The sequence below is a fragment of the Cetorhinus maximus genome, chromosome 12 (assembly GCF_964194155.1).
Source record: "Cetorhinus maximus chromosome 12, sCetMax3.hap1.1, whole genome shotgun sequence".
Lineage (NCBI taxonomy): Eukaryota > Metazoa > Chordata > Chondrichthyes > Lamniformes > Cetorhinidae > Cetorhinus > Cetorhinus maximus.
The window spans coordinates 23,919,320-23,932,100 of record NC_135890.1 but is presented as its reverse complement, the minus strand read 5'-3'; the positions used below and the strand labels follow the sequence as shown (position 1 = coordinate 23,932,100).

The window sequence follows — 12,781 nt, the reverse complement described above, 5'->3', positions numbered from 1 at the left end:
GAAGCCTCCAGCCAGAGTACATTTTATGCCCTTGCCAACCTGAATGCCAGTGGTGTTTAACATGGCGGAGCACTGATTCATCAGCTGGGGGAGGGCAGTAGGTGGTAATCAGCAGGTTTCCTTGCCTGTGCTTGACCTGGTACATAAGACTTCATAGGTTCCAGTGTCAATGTTGAGGACGCCTAGGGCCACTCTCTCACAACTGTGTGCTGCTGTGCTGCCACCTCTGGAGGTCTGTCCTGCCAGGGAGACAGGATACATCCAAGAATAGTGATGGAAAAGTTTGGGGGGCATTGGCTGTAAGGTATGATTGCGTCAGTATGACTATGTCAGGCGCTTTGGACGCCAGAGATATTGTGGCTTGTGTAAGAGCGTAGTGATCCACCTTTTGGATAATGTCAGAACTGCCCGGTTCTTCATCAGTTTGGGGGGGTGCTGTGATCAGTTTATGCATTTTCACAGTGGGAGAGTGAAATAAACCAGTGTTTCAAAAAGTACAGCAAAAATCAAAACTTCCCCAAGCTACAAAAACACTTGCTCACTTGTGCACCCTCTCATTCTCATGCACTCTCACACACACATACGCCCTCATGTGCACCCACACACATTCTCACTTAACATTTCACAAACACACCTCTTCACGCTTACGTGCTAATGTGCAATCATTCTCATGAACACTCTCATTTACCTGTACAGACTCACTGCAGCCTCACGCACACAAGGCTTGCATTTATATAGTGCCTTTCACAAGCTCATGATCAAAGCATTTACATCCAATGAGTACTTTTGAAATGTAATGACTGTTATAATATGGAAAACAATGGCAGCTAATCTGTGCACAAACAGCAATGTGATATTGGTCATTAATTTGTTTTGGTCATGGTGTTTGAGGGATAAATACTGGCCATTACATCAGGATTACTCCCCTGCTGCTCTTCAAAGTAGTGCCACTAGATCTTCTAAATCCACCTGAGAGCACAGAGGGGGCTTTGGTCTAACACCTCATCCATAAGATGGCACCCTTCAACAGTGCAAACTACCATTGTACTGCACAGCAATCAGTTAGAATTATTGTGCTTTGATCACTGTTGGAGGTGCCATCTCTCACTAAACCCCATTTACTCTCTTAGGTGGACATAAAAGATTCCATGGCATTGTTTCAAAGAGCAGGGGAGGTATCCCTGGTGTCCTGGCCAATATTGATCCCTTTGTCAAGATCACAGGAAAATTAGCTGGTCATCATCACATTGATGTTTGTGGGAGCTGGTTGTGCGCAAATTGGTTGCCGTGCTTCCTACATTACAACAGTGATTATACTTCAAAAAGTACTTAATTAACTGTAAAGCACTTTGGGATATCTGGTTGTTGTGAAAAGTGCTACATAAATGCAAGTCTTTAAGTCACCGGAGTGGGACTTGCACCCAGCACCCTTTGATTCAGAGGCAAGAGGGTTAGCTACTGACCCATGGCTGACACCCGTTCACGCAATCTTTTTTTTTAATGAAGGTTCCAAAAGTAATATTTTAATATATATTTTATTAAATTTCAGTTATCTCTTTGTCTAAGCACAATACAGGATCCTGTATGGAGACCACAATGTTCAGACTCTAATAGAAATCCCAAATTCTACATGGTTACTGTATTTTACAATCTGGACTCTCACCCATCTTTATACAGGAATTGTAAATTGAGACTATGTACAAAGAATTATCTTCTTCATATTTCAAATAAAAGCATTTTCAAAGTTAAAAGCTTGGGGAAAAAGCAAAGTAGATTTTTAAATGTGGGAAGAAACAAAAATGTTTGTCACTTCTTTTCAAACTAAACAGTCTTGAAAAGAGGATTTTAGAAATCCAAAATAAAAGGCTCAATTTATCACAACTTTTTTTCACACAAAATATAGAACAAGAAACTGCTTTGCCTGCCCCGCCTTGCTGCTGTCAGATCCCTGAAATCATTCTCACATTCAACAAGAAAAGGACCCAGCAATGATCTCTGGGATCACTAATTGGGTACTGCATATTTCTGTTAATTAGCTTGTCAAGTAGCTGCAGTTCTTTTTAACCTTCATCAGTAAGTTCTACAGAGAAAGGGGGCTATAGACTGAATCTCCCTGGATTGTATGAATGGGGAGTACAGACAGGGTCTCCTTGGAAAGGGAGCTACACTCTCCCTCAGATCTACTTTTGTTCAAATGATTCTCATCAGCATTTCTGCCACTGCGGACAGGCAAAGAGAGATAGTCCCAATCTGGATTGAGCATGACGGAGACAGATGACTGTTGGGCAAATGATGATTGTACTTAGAGAAGGCTGAGGATGAAGCTGTTGTAGGAAAATACCTCATGATATATTCATTACTCCTTCTCCCCAAAGTGTCTGATCCTTGTTATGAAACAGTGAACCTTCCATTATATCAGATACAACTCTGATGTTGGTCAGCAGATTCACAAGTGTCCTCACTTTTCCATTTTTGCAGATCTCACATTGCTCTATCATGAGGTACCAAACAACGCAGAGGTCAGTTGTGGAAATTACACAGGGTGATGCAAATGAGTAGTGCACTGCCCATTCACACCAGGAATTGAGTCTCAATCCTGCTGAGTCTCTCCTCTCAGCCTCCTCTACCAGTCCAAAATGAAATGTGTTTCTTCTCTGTCCAGTGCCAACCAGATATAATCTGCAACAAAATAAAACCGAAATACTATTCCCTCATAACCAAGTGGCCTCAAATGGCTGGTGGGGGGAAACAGGAATGTGATACTGGGGTGGTTGGTGAATGATGTACATTATCTCAAGTGGAGAATTCATGTCATTGTAAAAACATAGAATAAACATTACTTTGTATGTAACCTACACTGCATCTATCCTGGGAGTGTTTGATGGGACAGTACAGTGGCAGCTTTACTTTGTACCTAATCCATGATGTACTGGCCCTGGGAACTTCAATTGGAAAGAAATGAAGGAAGCTCTACCCTGCACATGACCCTTGTTATAATTGATCTAGCATGGGCTAGATGATGTCACGGGAGTGAAATCCCCATGACAAACACTTCATTTAAAAAAAGCCTTAATTTAAAAGTAATGACATTAGTTTGGGAAAACTATTGACCACAAAAAGGTGATACTTGAAGTCCTATCTCCATGAAGGCAACTCACAGTACGAGCCCGCGGCGCCCCACCGTACGAGCCCGCGGCGCCCCACCGTACGAGCCCGCGGCGCCCCACCGTACGAGCCTGCAGTAACCCACAGGGACTGTAGAGGAGGGTTTGATATTGGAAGTCCCCTGACGTTGCTAGACCCTATTATTCAGTGAAGTTGCTGATTTGGCGCAGGGCAAAATTTACAAATCCTGGTGAATTTTGGTAAAAAAAGGTCATAAACTGTACATGTTGGAAATATACTTCAGCTCTGAATCTACATCCAGGGCAGCCTTATGCGTGGGTGATAATGTTTTGTGGAGGGGGCTATCCCATTTGATTCAGTAATTAATTAATCTTTTTACACACAGATCACACGCAGCTGTTCGAACAGCAAATTGCCCTGCAATTACTTTGAGCAGATCCGCCCTCCTTCCCTACTCCCAAACCCTTCCATAGCGTTCCAAGGCAGCCAGTTTTTTTGACTGACAACTACAGGCGGCACAATGTGCACCCCCAGCAGGAATGTGGATCAGACTAGTAAGTGCATGAGTGGCAGCTGGGAGGTGGGTTTGGTGTGAGCTGGGAGCCAGGAATGAAGTGTGGTTGCCACATATGCAAGTTCACCCAAGGCACCATTTTCCCCAATGCTGTCTCTGTCTACCTTGAAAATAAAATACAGTTGAATATTTCAGGGGCATACCATTAATTGGACAACCTGTGGGCGTTTTCAACATGCTTTGGTTTTATCCTAGTGCATTCTACATGAACCAACTGGGTAACTGAGTGAGCGAAACAAGGCTTGAGAGAGGCAGCCTCTTCAGCTGTATGGTACTGAGGCCCATTTACAGGGAGTAAAATGTCTTCACTCCACTGCACCACCCATCCTTAATGAAATACCCCTTAATTTAGGAGAAGATTTCATTCTCAGATTATTCAGCTCTTTTAGTCTCTAGAAGACATTCAAACGCTGATATTGAGAACATCAGTTCCTTTTTAGAACAGGAAGTGTCCTTGCCTACATTGCTTCACATCAAAGTTGAAATATTCAGCTGTGTTTTAAGGGCAGTGTCTTTCCACAATGAAAGTAGCACAAGCACATCTCAGACCTTGCAGGATCTGAAACTATAAGGCCTCAGCAAAATATCATTCGGGTCTCTTTCATGTTTAGTCTGGGCATTCTAGAAATTTTGAACTGTAAATGTTGGCAGTTAACAGCTAAAAATGAGTATATATAACAAAATTTGATCAGGGATCTGACAGCTCAGGGACTAAAGGCAACATTACAGAACTTAGGATACTCTAAAACAGGACAGTAAGACAGAACAAGCATGAGCTGCAAAATTTACAAAAACTGTTCAAAACAGTCAAAGGCAAAGTGCGATTTGGACAGACAGTGAACAAATGACAGCAAGAGAAAGCACGAGCTGTGAAATAGATTCTAGCATCAATATTCCTAAATTGGCAACACAATATTAACACTAAACAGGATAAGATGTCTTAATCGTTTGTAATTGGAAACCATATATTTAAGCAGCCTAGACAGATCTGAATGCAATCTCGACCCCTCAGTCTGAGTCACAGGAGCAAATGCCCAACAGTTTAATACATCCCCAAAATATGGACTTTTCTGCATTTGAGACAGATTTGTTGTGAGAGACAATGGCTGTCTGTCAAAGATATGACTAAGATTCTACTTGCTGTAGTACAGGATAGAGAAGATCACCTTTTGAACTTTAGAACTTGTGGCAGTCTCTGCTTCTTGCTTCCCTCGCACCCTTCAACTGTCCAAGGCTGAACAGACATGGTTATGAAGCCTTAATTGCAGTGTGTTGGCGATGGGCGCAATATAGTGACACCCTTCAGTGTACCACTGGCTCACTGACATTGTTTTTTTTCCAAATAGATAGCAAATACACGTGGATACACAACAATTTGTAAATATCATTCGACCTGTACACTGATATCTAGGAAGCCGTTGCATAAATAGAACAAGGATTAAACTATGTACAGCTGTACATCACTAACAGCAGAATCAAAGCTACAACACTGTTAAAATAATCTCACAGCTGTGTTGTTTCTGTGCAGACGCCCACGAGAGCTGGAAGTCCCTCCTCTCCCTGGTCAGCAGCTGCTCCTCACCACCTCTCTCATCATGACCCAAGAAAAGGTGGGTGTGGGAGTGAGCAGTCTGGGATAAGTGTGGGTCAGCCCAGCCCTGCTGCACACAACCATCACAGCTGCCTCTGTAAACACAGTGAACATATACCACCTGCCAAGCCCTGTTCCTTATTGCATAAGTTAATATAGAACTAAGTACACAAACACATCCCTCATTGTCCTACTGCTGCCCTTAGTTTGAAGGGCTCTAGTAATTTTAAAGGAACATTAATACTCTCATTGAGAGCTGCTCAGTGAACAACCACACACAATCCTGTACCTTTAACCCTCTCTTGTTCACAAGTGCAAGTGGCTGCGGTTTTCCTCGACAAAATTGGCTTCAGATTGCTGCAGCAGTGCTGACCCATCGAAAATCAGACCTGAGCAAAGATTATTCCCACGTCAATTTGTAAACAGCAGGCTGTCCTTATTTTTTTAGCCTATATTTTCTGTAAAGTATTCGGTTTAAGGTGAGAGCCTTTATACATTCCCCTTTCTGGAGATGCCTTGATTCCCACTCTGGGATTGTTGTCCCACACCATCCGATGCGTTCCTTACTAATTTAGCTTGATCCTCCCGCTGTCCTGCATTGATTCTGTACTAACACCATACAATGGGGAAAGTGCAGAGGTTGCCAACAGCAGTTATAAGACATTTCACAAGGTCTATAATAAAGGCGGCTGAAATGACTGATCGTCGACCAACATCCTTTCTCCAAGAACAGGCAACTAATCCGATGGATTTGACTTAAGCTTTGCTGGAGCTTTTAAACCATTTTGATGAAAGAGGTTTTTAGGCTCTGGTATTTGGGCAATGAGTTGCTGATCTAGAATATCAACTCTAGTCTCAGGAATTTGGCCACAAAAGTTCTACTGAAAATGGCAACAGAATTAAACACACAAATTAGTTCAGAGACAAGAGCAGAGGAAACTGTGTGTGTGAGAAAGGCCCTGAGCAAGAAAGGGTTTCACTTTTGCTTTATACTCATTCTAACTTGCAACCTTCTTTTGTGGTGATGTGTGCAACAAGCTCTCTCTGTCCCCACCAACTCTCCAGAGCATCTGCTGATTCTTAAACAGAAGATCGCCAACAAATGCACAAGTACACCAATGCTGGATACAGGCAGCAAGATATCCAATCACCATCCTCCATTTCTTCTGGACTCTGCAATTGAGTGGCCGAGAAATCACAAGTTTCCATAATACTCTGGTTCTTGTGTTTTTGATACACCAGTTGTTTGTCCGTTAATGACAGAGATCCAGTTGATGAGCTCTATACCCAGAAGTACACAGGCAATGCCTGCAGTACAAATGCTCACGCATCAGACAAGCAGCTCTGTATTTTATCAATCCACTGCTGGGCACTCTGGCTGTCTTGGGCACAGAAGTTGTAAACTCTTTTTGTTGTCTTCAGCTACAAAGTAAAAATATTTAACAGTCAGTTTTGGTTTGCACACAGCCCATAACTGTAACATTTGAAACTTGGGGGGATTTGCCAATAGAGACTCACATCAAAGAAGGCTTTGTCCTCAATGTTTTTGGGGGCTCCCAACGTTGCTGTTCCCAGAGTGACAGATTCCACCTCTGTGAGGTCCACAAGCCCCTTCACATCCGTGTCTGATTTACTGTCGTAATATCTCAACTGCAAAAGATAGCACAAGAATTATAGAATGTTCCCAGTCAAGCAGCACAGCATTGAATCCTGTCCTTGTTTGTACGATGCCATCTCTCCTCTACTGAATCTCAGGAGTCACACAAACCACACCCCAAGTGAGGTAGGGCTGGGGCAGATGACCCAGGCATTCTCCAACCGTGCCTTGTTTGAACCCTCCACCCAGGCTGCATTTCATAAAATCTTATACAGAGGGAGGCCATTCAGCCCATTGTCTCTCTGCTAGCTCTTTGAAAGAGCTGTTCAATTTTGTCCCACTATCCAGCCTTTCCCCATAGCTCTGCAAAATTATTCCTCTTCGAGAATGCCCGTCCAATTTTAAAAGTTCCTATGGAAACCGATTCCATCACCTTTTCAGGTCATGCATTCCAAATCTTACCAACCCTCTGTACGAAGAAACTCTCATTCCTCCTCTGCTTCTTTTGCCAATTATTTTAAATCGATGACATCTTGTTACTGATCCACTTGCCAAAAGGAACAGTTTCTCCCTAATTGATATCAAAACTTCTCAATTTTGAATACCTCTGCTAGATCTCTCAACATTCTCTGCACTAGAATAAAAATCTCAGCTTCTCTAATCTCCCTACATAACTCAACTCTTTCATCCTTGGTATCATCCTGGTAAACCTCTCCAGGGGCTTTACATACTTCCTGAAGTGTGGTGTCCACAATTGTTTATAATATTCCAGTTAAGATATAACCAGAGATTTGGAAAGTTTTAGCGGGACTTCCTTGTTTTTGTACTCAATATCCCATTTACAAAGCTAAGTATTCCATAGATTTTAACTGTCTCATCAATTGCTCTGCTACCTTCAAAGATTTATTATCCCCCAGGTCCTTCTGTTTTTGCAACCCCCTCAAAATAGGACCATTTAGATTATATGGTCCGCTGCTACATGTTGTTCCTCCCAAAGCACATCGTTTCACTCTTATTTACATTAAATTGCATCTGCCATTATGTTTGTCCATTTCACCTGTCCATGCTCTCGAAGTCGGTTACTAGAATGCTCATTATTTAGTACATTGCCAAATTTTGATTCATCTGCAAACTACTAAATTGTACTTCCTATACCCAAGTCCAGGTAATTTCAATATAGCAAGAAAAACAATGGTCTTATTTCTGATCCCTGAAACACCCACTTCATACTTTTCTCGGGTTAGAAAAACATCTATTCACCACTATCTGTCTCCTGTTAGCCATCTGACACCCAAAGATAACCGTTTCTTTACTACCTGAATAAGTCTGTTATGTGGTACATTATCAAATGTCTTCTGAAATCCGATATATATTCACTGCAATACCTTCATCAACCCTTCTTGTTATTTCAAAGAACTCAGTTGGATTAGTCAAATGTGATTTGCTGTTAACAAATCCATGTTGACGGTCCCTTATTAACCCACAATTCTCCAAGTGAGAATTAACTCTGCCCTTGAGAATGGTATCTAGTAGTTTTTCCATCAATTATATTCTGACTGGCTACCTGGTTTATCCCTCACCCCTTTTTTGAACAGAAGTGTAACATTTTTGATTTTGAAACCCTTTGCCCAGGCTTGAACCCTGCATCTGGGGTACTACATGGCCCTACTGTGAAAATACAGGACAGTGGGTCACTGATACTGTGAAACAAGACGAGACTGAGCAGACTGGTGCAGTGTTACCTGATGTTTGGTTTTATCAAGTACGAACCAACGTGGTTTCCAGGCTTTCAGTAAAGCGCCCCCCCTCTTATAAAGGATTCCCTCGTATGACCTGGAAACACAATACACACATGAGAAAAGGACACTAATAGAAACAGTGCGTTCACAGAATGATTTGTGACCCAACACAATTAAATCTTTCTCTGCAGCAGTTAGGAATCTTTTTTCATCTGTGCTGTCACTACTACTTTGCTGTACAAATTGTACAAAGACAATGTTGAAGCATTTGCAACCATCTTCAGCCAGAATGGTCGAGTGGATGATCCATCTCAGCCTCCTTCTGAGGTCCCCAGCATCACAGATGCCAGTCTTCAGCCAATTTGATTCACGCCACGTGATATCAAGAAATAGCTAAAGGCAGCAGATACTGCAAAGGCTACGGGACCTGACAACACTCCTGCAATAATACTGAAGACCTGTGCTTCAGAAATAACTGTGCCCCCTAGTCAAGCTGTTCTAGTACAGCTACAACACTGGTATCTATACAGAAATATGGAAAATTGCCCAGGTATGTCCTGTTCACAAAAAGGAGGACAAATCCAACATGGACAACTACTGCCCCATCGGTCTACTCGTGATCATCAGCAAAGTAATGGAATTTGACAATGGCATCAAGGGGTACTTACTCAGTGTTTATGACGTGGCAGATGGTGTGTGCCAGGTGGATCAAAATCACACGGGAAAATTGATCACACAGTCACAACTGTTTTGCAATTTGCATTTTATTTCGAGATCCTGAATTCAGAAGTAATAAAACCACCACGACTTCAGGGGGTTTTAGAAAGCTAAATTAAACATTTGTTAACAAAAGAAAAGATTTCAAGCACAAACTTAGGTTTACAAATTACTACTATAATAACTCCTAAAACCCCTAATTACTCTGGCTCCCGGTTACACCTCCGTTAAGGCAACAGTAAGAATAAATAGATTTAAACAGACCCAGGCAAAGCCACAAATACCCTGAACAGTCGAATTCAAAGTGAGTTTTCTCAGCTTCGGTTCCTGTAGACAGCAATTTGATGCACAGGGGCTGGAGGCTTTTCACACTTGTGTTAGTTCTTAGAATGCCTTCTCCGCTTACACATAGCTTCATCTCCTTTACACATGTTTCTCCCTTTTAATGCAAATTCCGTTGTTCCCATATGTTTTTGCTACTTTACTTTTCTCATAATATAAATCTTTTCATAGTCTTAATTTTATTAGTAACCTTTGGGAAAAATAAACACACTGTTTTGTTTAGCTTCTTCTGGCTAGGTATAACATCTTACCATCTCTTTGAAATTCAAACTAACCTAATTTATCTATAGATGCAAATTTTCCTCATATTCTAAAACTTCAGCCATGTTTACATATTTAACATTTCAAACCTAGCTTCTTTTTGATAACTCAAAACCTCCAGACCAGCTGATTCCAATTCAATTAAATTCCACACACATACAGACAGAGAAACTAATCCAAACCCCACTATTAACCCACTTTTACAATAAATCACAAAAATATTATGAAAATTATTATATTTTCATGACACTCAGCAATAACCTGTTCACTGATGCTCAGTTTGGGTTCTGCCAGGACCATTCAGCTCCTGACCTCATTACAGCCTTGGTCCAAACATGGACAATAGAGCTGTCAAGAGGTGAGGTGAGAGTGGTTGCTCTTGACAGTAAGGTAGCATTTGACTGAGAGTGGCATCAAGGAGCCCTAGCAAAACTGGGAATCTGGAGGAAATCTCTCCACTTGTTGTAGTCTTACTTGAGTACAAAGGAAGATGGTTGCTGGAAGTCGATCATCTCAGTCCCAGGACATTGCTGCAGGACTTCCTCAGGGTAGTGTCCTAGGCCCAACCATCTTCAGCTGCTTCCCTCCATTATAGGTTAAAAGGTGGGTATGTTCACTGATGATTGTACAATGTTCTGCACCATTTGCAACTCTTTAGTCCATGAAGTCTGCATGTCCATGTCCATAAGCAGCAAGACCTGGACAATATCCAGGTTTGGGCCGTTAAGCGGCAAGTAACACTTGGGCCACACAAGTGGCAGGCAATGACCATCTCCAACAAGAGAATCTAACATTCAATGGCATTAGTATCATTGAATCCCCCACTAACAACATCCTGGGGGTTACCATTGACCATGAACTGAACTGAACCAGCGATATAAATACTGTGGCTACAAGAGCAGGCCAGAGGTGTGTGACGTGTAACTCAGGTCCTGACTCCCCAAAGCCTGTCCACCATCTACAAGGCATGAGTGTGATGGAATACCCTCCACTTGTCTGGATGAGTGCAGATCCAACAACATTCAAGAAGCTTGACATCATCCAGAACAAAGCAGCCCACTTGATTGGCACCCCATTCACCACCTGCAATATTCACTCCCTCCACCACCAATGTGCAGTGGCAGCAGTGAGTACCATCGACACTGCAGCAACTCACCAAGGCTCACATGACAGCACCTTCCAAACCAGTGACCTCTACCTCCTGGTAGGATAAGGGCAGCAGATGCATGGGAACACCACCCCATGCAAGTTCCCCTCAAAGACACACACCATCTTGACTTGAAACTATATCATTGTTCCTTCACTGTCACAGAGTCAGAATCCTGGAACAACTTCTTAACAGCACTGTGGGTGTAACTACGCCATGTGGACTGGAAGGGCTGAAGAAGGCAGCTCACCACCATCTCCTCAAGGGCAATTTTGGATAGGCAATAAATGCTGGTTTAGCCAGTGTTATCCACATCCCATGAAAGAATAAAAAAAACAACGGTGCATCTCTTGAAAAGTGTAATTGCAGGCTTTCCCAATACTTACTCAAGGACAGGTTCCAGTTCCTGAAATCAGACAACCTTGTATGAACTGAAAGTGTCCTGTTTTGCACCCTGTCTGGATTAAGGTAGCTTATGTTTAATACTTAACCCCTCAGGACTGTAATCAATTTACTGGAGAATATGCGGGATTCCCATCACCTTCTGTCACCTCAGAAGGCAAAAAGTAGCACATCGTCCGATCAGCAAGTATAGGCTAAATTTGAATTATTAAATGGAAGCAAAAAGACACAGCAACATACTAATGCAATACATTGACCAGGCCAGCAAAATACACAAACTGTTCAAAAACAAAAGACTAGTCCAAAAACCTTACTGTTCCTTCCAGTAGATTCTCAGTGATAGCCTCTGCTAGCATGAGGACTTCACACTTTGGTTTCCATTCACAGTCCTCATGTAGACTATTGACATAGAAGACTGAAGATCATAAGATGGTTTGTGGTGCCCTATAGGGGTCTGTATTGGGGCCTCAACTATTCACTTAGGTGATGGGATAGAGAGCCACATACCTAAGTTTGCTGATGACACAAAGATAGACCGAGTTGTAAGCAATTACAGAGACATTAACAGGCTTTGAAAATGAATAAAACTGTCGCAAATGGATTTCAATGCAGACACCTATGAGGTCATCTATTTGGACTTGAATAGGATCGTTCCAGTACTTTCTAAATGATGAAAAGCTAGAAACAGTGGAGGTCCAAAGAGAGTTAGGGATCTATGTACATGGATCATTAAAATTAAGTACAAGTACAGAAAATAATCAAAAAGACTTCCCCTGGAATTTTGAAGATTAAGTGGTGATTTGAACAAATTTTAGAAGACATCTGATAGTGTAGGTACAGATAAACTATTATTGTTGGTTGGGGAATCTGGGACTAGGGAACATAGTCTAAAATTTAGAGACAGACCTTTCAGGATTGAGTTAGCAAAAACTTCTATACATTGAATGCTGGAAGTTTGGAACTATACTCTGCAAACAGTAATTGATGCCAGATCCATTTTTAATTTGATTGAAACATTTTTTCTATCCAAAGGTACTAGGATATATGGGACAATGGCAGGTATATATGGACTAGGTCACAGACCAGCTAAGATCTCATTGACCAGCAGAACAGGCTTTAGGGGCTAAATGGTCTACTCTTGTTCCTATGCTAAGGGGCCTCTTTCTTGCATCAGCAATTGAGCAATCAAAATTGGACAAGATGTGCAAAAGGATTTCTGAGGAGCCTAATGTTCTATCTTTAACACTTATCAATGGACAAACACCATTCTGTTTGGCTGGGATGT

At 41.9% G+C, this 12,781-nt stretch overlaps 1 protein-coding gene across 4 annotated transcripts in view; it reads right to left on the bottom strand.

Annotated features, from left to right (window-relative positions):
* Positions 1 to 5,751: 5,751 nt before the first annotated feature.
* sbf1 (SET binding factor 1) overlaps positions 5,752 to 12,781 on the bottom strand; it is a 163,932-nt gene continuing 156,902 nt past the window's right edge. For all 4 annotated transcript variants that reach the window (XM_078553164.1, XM_078553166.1, XM_078553167.1 and 1 more), the window contains 3 exons: positions 8,631 to 8,721; positions 6,810 to 6,941; positions 5,752 to 6,713 (listed from right to left, as the gene is read on the bottom strand). In XM_078553164.1, the coding sequence (XP_078409290.1) occupies positions 6,615 to 6,713; positions 6,810 to 6,941; positions 8,631 to 8,721 (322 nt within the window). In that variant the 3' untranslated portion in view covers positions 5,752 to 6,614. The remainder of the gene's footprint in view (positions 6,714 to 6,809; positions 6,942 to 8,630; positions 8,722 to 12,781) is intronic.